The 12,447-nt window shown below is 37.2% G+C and overlaps 1 protein-coding gene across 1 annotated transcript in view; it reads right to left on the reverse strand.

Moving 5' to 3' along the window:
• Positions 1-12,447, reverse strand: part of IMPG2 (interphotoreceptor matrix proteoglycan 2) — a gene marked incomplete at both ends in the record, with an annotated part of 83,875 nt that overhangs the window by 32,911 nt on the left and 38,517 nt on the right. Inside the window, 3 exons of the mRNA XM_080819000.1 lie at positions 1,628-1,872; positions 8,046-8,066; positions 10,116-10,174. Of these exons, the coding sequence (XP_080675126.1) occupies positions 1,628-1,872; positions 8,046-8,066; positions 10,116-10,174 (325 nt within the window). The remainder of the gene's footprint in view (positions 1-1,627; positions 1,873-8,045; positions 8,067-10,115; positions 10,175-12,447) is intronic.

Below are 12,447 nucleotides of genomic sequence, written 5' to 3' on the forward strand. Positions count from 1 at the left end.
ATGTTTTAGAACTGATAGCCTGCTATCACTATCATCTACGAAGACAGACTTTCTCCACTTTAGGAGCCATTGGTTAAGCTTCTGGCTCTTGGTTTCTATTCAGGTCGTGATATCAAGGTGGTAAGATAAAGCTCCATTCTCAGTGGGGAGTCTGCCTCAGATTCTCTCTCCTCTCCCTCCTCCCCTTCCCCAATTTATGCCCTCTCTTTAAATAAATAAATAAATAAATAAATAAAGAGTTTCTCCATTTCAAAGTCCTATATAACCCGTATGACGTCCAGGCCACTTTGGGGCTCTGTCTCAGCACACTGTCATTTTAAGGAAACATCAGTCTAGCAGCCAAAATAATTGAAAAGCAATTTAAAGTTTTAGTGAAGCCCTCAAAAAATATCTTCTTTAGGAAGTAAGGAATTATACATAGTAAAATTTCATTAAAGCTTTTCTCTCTCGTCTGTATTTGTGTTTGTTTATTTATATACACACACAGGCCTAGGTGATAACTTCCTGAAAAGATACAGATTCTTTTCTCTTAAGAAAATGTGGGAATCAAAGAGACTATAAAAATGCATCATTGTTAGTATTGTCTCTCATTCATGGGTTTTCCTATTTGGTAGCTGATATGTTTCCCACGCAGTCATTTCAGTAAAATATACTCCATGGACATCTTAAAAGCTAAACGGCACATGAAAGAAGATATCATAAAGAAATAAACATGAAGGAGTAGGTAATTTAATAGGACACCATGTCCCTGATGAGTTAAACTGTTGCAACACCAGTAACCAGACTCTTTTTTTTTTTAAGATTTTCTTTATTTATTTGACACAGAGAGAGATCACATGCAGACAGAGAGGCAGGCAGAGAGAGAGGGGGAAGTAGGCTCCCTGCTGAGCAGAGAGCCCAAGACGGGGCTCGAACCCAGCACCCTGAGATCATGACCTAAGCCAAAGGCAGAGGCTTAACCCACTGAGCCACCCAGGCACCCCAGTAATCCGGTTCTTATTAAACTTTAGTCTGAGATTAACTAGACCCCTCTTTAGCCTCTAAATCCCAGGTACTCAAACCCTCCTTGATGAACCCTTGATTTCAGATCATAACTGGATCTTTCCAGCTATCCAAATTCAAACTTAGGACTGAATTCTCCGGTATTCTGCCTATCATCCAGTATCAGTTCTTCTTTGACCAAGATCTTCTCTGAATTTTCTGAGCTTCTCTTTGTCTCCTGCTCTCTGGTTTTTAAGTCTTAACACCAGTCAATTTGCCTGTGGAGAATTACTGTGTTGGTTGTCCCAGCAGCACTATAACCTGTTCCAATTCATGCTTGCAGGTTCTACTTCTCTTTTTCTCATGTGTTGCTCCCATTTCCCTAAACTATTTCTAAAATATCATGCAGTTCTCTACTTTCCCCACTGTTTGTGGCCTTTTGTTTACCAATACTCCTAAGAGCTCCTGACTGATCTATCCCAAATAGCTGCATGGCTAAAGCTCCATTCACACCAGGATGGCTCCTTTCTCATGCAGTCTAGAGAATGATCAGAACCACAGATATTTAAGGAAATTGGTTTTCACCAGAGAATACTGGAAAGGAAACTAAAGCTGTACAAGGACTTTATGATGGATATCAACTCACCATTGATAAGCTGAAGGGAGTCAGGATCTGGATTCAAAGAGGAGTTCCCCAACAAAAAATTCTGATGCAGTGTCTCAGCAATATAATCTCTGAAGTTACTAATTGCATAAACAGCAGTGGGCTTATCATCCAGTTCCACAAGACCATGGTTTTCCACCTTGTTGGAATGAAGGCTAATCAGGTCCCAGGTGGTATTGCTGATGGCCTCACCATTGAAGGTAACTGCATAATGAACATCTATGCCACTATGAATGGAAAGAGAGGACAGATTAGGCCCTGCTAAGGAAGCACAAAGAAAGGAGCTTTGAACCCATGGAGTACAAACACTACACCTGATGGGGGGGCTGAAGGGGGGTCTTAAAAAGCATGGATTCCACCACCATTCTCTGCAGACTCTGGACAACCTTTTGCCATCCCTTCCTGCTTCCTAGAGAACAGAGGTTCATAGCTCTAAGACAACCCTGCATTATATGTAAACATGTTCTTCCCCACCATTCTCCCTGCTTCTTTCCTCCTTCAGAGCCAACAGTTCCTCTCCACTAATAGCCAGCCTCCTTATTTCCCTATTAGCATTTCTCTTCCCGGATTTAAAAAAACAAAACAAAACTTTCTAACTACGCCCAACAAGGGGTAATCCTCTCCTCTCTCTTTCTTACTGTTGTTGTATAGATTATATACTCCACAATGAGCGGTGGGTCCCGAAGCAATGAAGAAGCTTAATTACTAAATTACTAAAACATAGTTATTGGGAAGGAAAATATGAAATACTTGGAAATAAAGCAAATTGATGACTTGTGATTTTTTTTTAATATCATGCTAGAATGTTTTCTAATATGACAGTTATCTAAGTCTCTCAGGAGATGGAATTTTGTTTGATAGTCCAGACAATTTACAGTCCTGTAAAGTTTGATAGTAAACTGTAATAAAACTATTAAGATGTTATCTGGGGTTTTTCTGGCCTGGTAGCAATGATGACTCCAGAGTTTATGATTTTACTACCCTAAACCTTTCCCAAATTGACTATATAAATTTCTGTTTTTCAAATGCTCTACTAGCTAGCTTTCATTTTTCCACTGGCTCCTCCACTAATGAGCTGAATAAAACCTTAGTGAGCTAACAAATAACTGTCTGAGACCAGGCTTTTTTACTATTTACCTTTCCATAAGCAAACAAAGAGACTTCTTAAAATAAAGGGTAGAGTAAAAATACATAAATTATAGTTGACACGCCATTTGATATTTTCTTAAATAATCGTTTTAGAGAAATAACACTAGGCTATGAAATTTTTAAGCCAATAAAAATACTCCTAGACTCTCAGATTTCTCTAACAACTAAAAGCTAACATTTTAAGAGTGCTTACCATGTATCAGGTATTTCATATGCTTTATCTCATTTAATCTTTGTAATAACCCTGTGAAGGTTTTATTATCTTCAGATTATTATTAAAGAAACTGAGCTTTAAAGAAGTTAAAAGACTTGCCTAAAATTTTAAAACATGTAAGTGGTAGAGTCAAGATTCAAACACAGATCAGCCTGACTCCAGCACCTGAATTCTGAACTACTATGCTATACTCTCAGCAGGTTTATTTAAACTATTATCCAAAAAATTCATTATGAGGACAGCTTTGCTCTAGTCACCACTCTGGCTTCCCACCAGTCTGTGATGAGACACAGCCATCAGAAGCAGGACCCAGCAAGTCACACCAATACTTCTGGAAGACAGAAGAACACTACCTATCCAAAGATAAACACTCAAGAAAGACAGGCAATGGAAACAATTTGCATCCTTCAGAGATTCTGTAGGAGTAAAATGAGTCCCAAATCAAAGCATACAAATAATTTAAGCACTTCTCCCTTTGAACTTACTTATATATCATTATATATAATCAAAGAATATACAGCTTCTGTGATTTTGTAAAAAGATTTTGTTTAAAGTGACTGCCTTTCAGTCTCTCCTTGAGTTTCCATCCCCAGTGTTCAGCATGGTACCTGGCACTGAAGGGCCCCTAGTACCTACTAAATAAATAGAAATCTAAACTCGTCTGAATATAAAAAGAAAACTACAGTCTAATTAAGGTATTAGGTATTCACAAATCTGAACAAAAAATATCAACATAATAAGAATGATCTCATGGAGTCTAGGAAAAGGGATCAGTCAATTAATTTATTTCACTATTTAGTAGAAATCTTCAGACCAATGAATTGTGGCTTCCTTGTAAAAAGAGATCCCTAGATTGGAGACGCCACAACAGGCTAGCACGGCTTGATGATACTGGCCATTAAAATCACCCAACTTCCAGGCACCTGGGGGACTTAGTTAAGCAGCTAAAGGTCTGCCTTCGGCTCAGGTCCTAATCCCAGGGTCCTGGAATGGAGCCTCTGCTCAGTGAGGAGCCTGCTTCTCTCTCAAAAATGGGTAAATAAAATCTTTAAAAAATAAAATCACCCAATTTCTTTTCTCTTATTTCAAGCTTGCAAAGGAAACTTTTGCAAAGTCCCTACAGAATTTCCTGTGGGGAAAGAATGCATGAGCCAGACAATGCAATAATTGGTCAGTTGGCAGATCTCTCGCTTTAAATAAATCAATTGGCATCCTAGACAATGCATCATATCTTATGATTTAGTAAGCATGAATTGGTCTTAAGAGACCTGTCCTTCCTGGGAGTACGGGACCTGTCCTGAGCCTGCTTCATGCAGATTCGTACCCCGAACTATAGAGGACACCATGAAAGTGACATCCCTCACCAGCCATACAAGTAGCCAGGCCTCTTTGATGTTTTTGGCCTAATCTGAGTAACTTCCATAAGGTTTTCCTCCCAGATCTGATAAGCTACCACTTCTAATGGGGTGGTTTAGGGGGCTTTAAATTAGTAACTGAGTATTTTGACATCCTAATGCTCTACAAAGTGGTAAGACATCAGCTTGTTGTCTAGAACTTCTTTCAGTCTCTTAATTTTTTGTGTCAGAATATATTGATTCATGGGTAATTCCTGATCTTCTTTTGTAAAGATATAAATCCAGAAAAATATGCTAAAATAACCAACTGATGGCCCTGAGGTAGAATAAAACAGTAAGAGAGACACCTACTGGTCAGAACTTGCCACACAGTATGTGTCCCAGGCCTCCAGCACAATGCTTGGCTCATAGTAGTTCAATTAATACTTTTGAAAACAATAAAAGAACAAATGGTCAATTTTATTCACTAAGGCAGGCAGATAAGGCAACTAAATTTGTGCCACTTAAATGACAGTATGATACTCCCTACTTAATCTGAAAAATTTTGTCTCTAAATACCAAAGTCTCTAAAGTTTTCACTCTAAAGAGCATGCTCACACATTTGTGACTTCTGAGTAATTATTTTTTTAAAGATTTTATTTATTTATTTGAGAGAGGGAGAGAGAACAAGCAGAAGGAGGGGCAGAGAGAGAGGGAGAAACAGATTGCCTGCTAAGCAGGGAGCCTGATGGGGGGCTGGATCCCAGGACCCTGAGATCATGACCTGTACCGAAGGCAGTAACTTAACCAACTGACCCATCCAGCTGCCCAATGCATAATCATTTTAGAGATATTACTTCATAACCAGAACCCAACCCTGAGGAAGTACATGCTCTTTCCAAACTCTGTGAGATAGACCATGACTACATCTCCAGAAAGGTGAGCTTCTTGGGGTCTTTGCACAACCTATTTCATGTTAAGACAGAAAGCACTAATAAGGAAAAAAAATGGGGAAAAATGTCTGTGCCACTTAGCACTTCAGTTCATTCCCATGATATGCAGAAAATTAGACAAGGAGAATCAAAGCTTCACTGAGACTCTACCATGCTCCTTTCATGACTTTTAAATATCACATGGAGAAGATCAAGAGAAATGTTCCTGGATCAAGAAATCTGAGCAAATTAAGCAGTATGGGTTAGACTACTGGCCTTATCCTTTATTGACAAAATATAATCTGCCTCCCAACATTTCCCTAAGACATATAAAAATAACACCTCTATTGTAGTCTACCTTGTTTAGTGAGGAAAAATTCATTAAAGAAGATAAAATGCCTCAGAGATACGCTGCAATTCACTACCATGTTTTTGTCCTGGAAAGAGAACTCAAAGAAATGCTGAAGGTATCAGGAAACCACCTATCTTCGGAGCCAAGAATGTCCCTATGACCCAAAACAGACTGAGTTCTGGCATGGAAAATGTAGCAGAGAGAGATCTCAGGATGAGGGATAGAATAAAAGAAAGTCAAGAGCCCAAGGAAGTACATAAGAAGCAGACACATTGGAAGACAAAACATAATCTGATTAAAGAAAGCTGTCCGCTCTCCACACTCAGCACCTCCAAGTTAACCAGCCACCACTGTATTATCCTCTTTCATCTTCTAAACTAGAATAACCCAGCTGCTATATAAAGGAAAATTTCTCTTTCTGACAGCTATTTCCAGAAACATCAATCACGTGGAGGTGAAATTTATCCTTTCTCATTCTCTACCCTCAAATGCCCTGATTGGCTGTTTGACATATACAGATTCTCAACATAAGAAATAATAGTATCATTCCTCATTAAGATCAACCAAAATAAAGATATTTCAGAGAAACTTAGATATCCTATAAAATTTCTTCTTACAAAGCCTGGAGCTGAAGTTTTTAAGTATGCCAGGCAGATGCATTAATGACTCACTTCAAATGGGTAATCTACTAACTTAAAATAATGTGTGCACCTGGAGAGCTACAAAGCAAATAGAAAATTCCATATGGATATAAATGCTTACAGAGAGGGAGAAAGAGAGTGGTTATGTATTATATAAATGGACTATTTCTGTGCCACACATTTATTCATCCACAGTCCAGAATACAAGTATACCAAAAAGTTAGAAATCAATTCCATTAACAGGGTAATAACTGACAATACTGAACAATTTTGTTAACCTAGGTTAACAATTCTCTCATAAAATCTAATAGCTTCATATTGGTATCTGTGTCCCTATAGAGGACTTAGCACTCAGTCACTGGATATCATTCTTCTGGTTATAAAAAATTCTCATAACCCTGACCAAAAGTCTCTGGGTTAAACATGAGAGTTTGGGTTGTTTTAATATTCTAATCATGCCGAGAGGGCAACAACTAAACAATCAGGCCTTTCGGTTGAGTACTGATCATCAACACATATACCTATAACATATACACACAGAACAGTTTACATACACTTAAAATACAGAAACCAAAATTCTGAGTACCTTGGTCAAAATATCTGAAACCTCCTAGTTATATAACTTATGGCAAATCAATTTGTCGGTCTTGGGCAAAATATCCTCACTTTCAGAAGGAGAATGAATATTAATCCTCATTTTCACTATCTCAAGGGGATATTAAGAAAACAAAATGAAAAAATAAGAAAGAACCAGTAATTTGACAGATCTCTGAAAGCACTTTTCATTAGATTCTGTGTTCCTAGAGGAAATAAACCGAGTTATTAATTTTTGTAGGTATAGGGTTTGTCCAATTAGTAGGCACTTAGTAAACACTTACTTAAATAATATAAATAAAAATGAGGACGTCAGAAAGCTCTTTTCAAATAAAAAATGTTACGATGAGGTAGTATTACTGTATGTCTAAACACGTCCATAGTTTACACATAAATTTGCTTCATGAATTCTATTTACACATATCAATCTTGCAAGAGAAAATGAATTTTAAATAAAGTTGAATCCAAAAACAAAAACTGACAAGCAACCTCCAGAAAGGGTATTGACTATGTTTTTATATTATGCCTTTTCTAAGAAATTCCAGAGTGCAGCTGTTTTTGTAAATGAACTACAATAGAGATCAGCTCTCTCCCTTTCATTTACCACTTAAAGTGACACTTGATTATATTATTGAATGACATAGTACCTTGAGAGTGTTTACATTACTGGTGGGTTTTATTCCTATTTTAAATTAAGTGTAACTCAAATACTTAACAGTCAACAGTCTATGACAAGGATCTGTACACTACAGCCTTCAAGCTAAATCCAGCCCAGTGTCTATGAGTTCACAGATTTTATATTTTTAAGTAGTTGAAAAAATAAAAACAAGAACAATATTTTGGACATGTGAAAATTACATGAAATTCAGATTTCAGTTTCCATAAATTTTTATTGGAATATAGCCACGCTCATTCATTTTCAGTGTATTATCTATATCTATATTCATCTGATGGCTGAGTTAAGTATTTGCAACAGAGAAGAAATGGCCTGAAAAGCTTAAAATATTTACTAATTAATCCTTAAGTAAAAAAGTTTGCTAACCCCCAGTCTGTAAGGAGATGGATGCTAATATTGAAAGCTATAAAAGAATTGAGCCATGCTCCCTTGGACCTAGGGCTACCAAATTTTCTAAACTATCTTTTCTATCAGTGGACTGTATAAAAAGTACCAAAAAGTACTCTACCTGCCATTTTCCTTGGGGGACCTGAAAATAAAAATTGAACATGTTAAGTAGAGTTTAAGACAGTTATAACTGTCACATCATTCATCAAAGTGCAAGTTCTTAATCTATTTCCTCTACAATGTTTCTTTAAATCAAAATGTTTGCATAGTATTAGATGTTGACAAACTGATGTAGACTGAAAGTAGCAAACAAAAGGGGAGACAAGATTCTATTTTAAAACTGACAATATTTACTATCTTTAAACTGACAATATTTACTATCTTTAAACCATTCATATGAGGTTTTCTCTTTGTAAATAATTTTTTTTTCAGTAGATCCGCAGACAACTCCAGTTGCTGGTATTTAGCAAAATTAGGAAACATTTTTTTTTTTTTGGTAGACAATGTGTCATGTAATTTAAAATAAAAGAAAATCGGATGTTATACAGAAAGATACTAAGGGACTGGGAAAGGTCAGGACTGAACCACAGGGTATTGTATGGCCTTTAATATTTATTTATTTTATGTAGCAGACAATAGATCTTCCTATGTGCCAGAAAACTGTGCTAAGTGTTTTATAAAAATTAGTTCATTTAATCTTCATTAAGATTATTAAGGACCATTAGAATCCCCATTTTACAGGAAAGAAACTGGGGAACAAAGAAGCTACATAATTTACCCAGTATTTCAAAAGTATTTTTGGTAAAGCAGAATTAATAGTAAATTCTCTTTTTTAGATAAATGAAACTTTAAAAACATGCTAATTTATCTAAAATCATCCAGCCAGAAGTGCCAAAAGCAGGATTTCAACCCAGGGAAGTTGGTTCCAAAGGCCACGTTGCCTTTTATGTGCTGCCAGATGAGAGAGGTCTTCAAGCGCCTCACATTCTTGGGTTCTCCTATGAGATTTAGTCAAACTGGAGGCAGTATTTTATGAGAAGTGCTAAGGTTGAACTGGGGACTGGTCAGGGTGTGAGAGTAGGTGGTGGGTCAATTTTACCATGCTTGCCCTCTCCCCTGCACAGATAACTAGCTGAGTGTCTTTGGGTAAATTGTTGAAATTCCCTGTGCTCTGGTGTCCTTATTGGAACAACAACAACAACAAAAAATGAAGATACTAATAACTATCTCATAGCATGGCTTCTGGGAATAAATGAGTTATACAGATATGAAGCCTGGTGTACTGTAAATACTATGTAAGTGCTTGCTAGTATTTCTGGTAAACCCCGAAGTTGTGATTAGAGAATATGCCAAAGGTAAGATGTAGGCCCTATAGATTATGCTTTGAAGTTACACAGTTCCCTTACTCATGTTCCCCTGCATGCAACACCTGGGTCACAACTATTCTCCAAATGCTCCAAACCATCCCAGTACTGAGTCTAGCATGGGGTTTAAGAGTAAGGGCTGTAAAGGCAGCAACCAGGTGTCAAAATCCCTCTTCCACCGCTAATTTATAAGCTTTCTGACTTCGGGCTAATAGTTCGTCCTTTTAAACCTGTTTGCTCTCTGCAAAACGAGTATTAATAATAATATTTATTCTGATTAAGTTAGCTCAGGAATATAAAGTCCCCGATTCAAAGCATTCACTCAGAAAACATTGACAAGTATGATGCTGCTTTAAGCAGAGAAGAGATGTCGTAAAAAGAGGTCTCTGATTTACTTAGAACTGTTATGTTTGAAATGAAGACAAATGCATCCCCTCCAGAATGGCCTTACAGTAAGATGTCAAAGTCACCTCAGCAGAACACTGACAAGATTTAGTAGGAAGCCAAGATAATCTCTAATGTGACTTCAGGCTCCCCTCATTGCCAAGGAAAAGCAGTGACCTTGTCAGAAGCAAGCTGGGAACATGAATTCTGAAGTTCTTATCTGCCCAATAACAGATCTAGTAGGTCTCCTTGAATATATTCTTTTGCCTTTTTCTAATTCAGTTTCCTCTCCTGAAAAACTATCATTAAGAAAACACATTTACCAGAAATAGTATTGAATTACAACATTCATTTGTTTTTAGAGCATACATAATAAACACAAAAAGATATTACATTGAAATAAACAGTGCTACTAAACATGTACATTTTTAGAGTCTATTTACCTAAAGTCAAGTACACGAATGTCCTTATAGCCTGGTAACCCAGTAAATGCATTTTCAACCTGTTAAAAATAAAAATAAAGTTTATAGCTATGTAGAAATGTGAAAAAGTACATAGAAAATACTGTTTTTAAGAGTTGAATATAAAGTGCACTGTTTATAACTAGTATAAGCTTATATACATATACGGATACATAGTGGGCAGAAAGTTACATAAGAAAATTATAATAGCTTACAATGTTAGAAAATAGTTTTTAACACAACACTGTCATATTTTTCTTTTACATTTTTGTCTTTTAAAGTTTTAAAAGACAATTTTAATATTAATTTTTTTCCAAATTATGAAAAGCAACTTTTTTTTTTAAAGATTTTATTTATTTATTTGAGAGAGAATGAGTGAGAGAGAGATGAGAGAGGAGAAGGTCAGAGGGAGAAACAGACTCCCCAATGAACTGGGAGCCCGATGCGGGACTCAATCCTGGAAGTCCGTGATCATGACCTGAGCCGAAGGCAGTTGCTCAACCAACTGAGCCACCCAGGTGCCCGAAAAGCAACTTCTTACTGGCAAAGCACTGCTTTTTCCCTTGTGGGATAAAATTTAGAAAAAAACATTAGTCTCAAGAACAAAAAAAAAGCTATAACAACATTTTAAAATGTAATTGTTGGGATTAGAAATCTGGCCACAGCATACACACTGACAAACAGTCATGTGTTTGTTTTCTGTGAGTGTGAAGTATCTGATGGCATCTGTTTCCTGTTCCTACCAGACAAGGGGAACTGCAAACAAAGTCAACATTAGAAACTCATCCACAAGCTGAAGCTCAGGCCCCAGGAGAGAGGCCCTGTTGACCGGGTGTCATGAGGAAGGTTATGAAGCTGTGACCAGGGAATTCAACTGGCCAAAAGATCAATTTATGGGGCGCCTGGGTGGCTTAGTCATTAGGTGTCTGCCTTCGGCTGGGGTCACGATCCTGGGGTCTTGGAATCAAGCCCATCAGGCTACCTGCTTGGCAGGAAGCCTGCTTCTCCATCTCGTACTCCCCCTGTTTGTATTCCCTCTCTTACTGTGTCTTTCTCTGTCAAATAAATAAATAAAATCTTTCATTTTTTTAAAAGATCAATTTATAAAACATCTATAGGAACCAGTTTTATCACTGAGTCTTTAAAATCCAGCCATGTAAATCAAGATGAGCTTTGTGACTGGAGAGAGGGAAAAAATGCTAACTAGACTAAAAATCTAAAACTGGTCCGGTGATGCATAAAAACATATTTTAACAACATTGAACACTTAGCCCACACTTCAGAAGGTGACAGTCTCAGCAGATAAGTCACTATGGAGCCAACACCAGAGTAAGGGAAAGAAGTTGTTAGTGGACTGTCGAGCTATCTCTGGGAATCTGCTTTTAAAACCAAGTCTTAATATAATCGGGAAAGTGGGATTTTTTTAAAAAAATAATGGCTCACTGAAGATCTCAATGTCTTAAGGATAAAGAATCCAAATCCAAGTAACTCTTTACTTATGACAATTTGCCTTGTTTTATTCTCTTAGAGGAAAGAGAGAAATGCAATAATTCTTGTAGGAAGAAAGTGGAGATGGAATCTTGCAGGACAGGAATCTAAAAATGAGTTTTTCTCAGCTCTTTCTGCTGGCAAAGTAACTGCATACAAGCCTTATTTTATAGAACTAATACTGCCCTGCCCACCAACCATATTGGTTTTCATAAGATTAAAATGAATGTACCTGAAAGAATTCCATTAATTGCAAAATGTTATACAACCGTATGTTATTATTATTGCTAGACCCATCTCATTTTGAGTTTTGTCATCTCTTGAGTCTAACCATGTACAAGTATTCTAATTCATCACATCTAATTAGCTACTGTACAGGTGTCCAGTTGAAAGAATCATTCCACTTTATTACATCAAGATTAATAATAGGTATTATTTATTAAATGACTTCTATGTGCCTGGTGCTTTTTTTTTTTAAATTTCTTTTCAGCATAACAGTATTCATTGTTTTTGCACCACACCCAGTGCTCCATGCAATACGTGCCCTCCTTAATACCCACCACCTGGTTCCCCCAACCTCCCACCCCCCCGCCCCTTCGAAACCCTTAGGTTGTTTTTCAGAGTACATAGTCTCTCATGGTTCACCTCCCCTTCCAATTTCCCTCAACTCCCTTCTCCTCTCCGTCTCCCTATGTCCTCCATGTTATTCCTTATGCTCCACAAATAAGTGAAACCATATGATACTTGACTCTCTCTGCTTGACTTATTTCACTCAGCATAATCTCTTCCAGTCCCGTCCATGTTGCTACAAAGGCTGGGTATTCAT

The sequence above is a fragment of the Martes martes genome (genome assembly GCF_963455335.1).
Source record: "Martes martes genome assembly, chromosome: 1".
NCBI lineage: Eukaryota > Metazoa > Chordata > Mammalia > Carnivora > Mustelidae > Martes > Martes martes.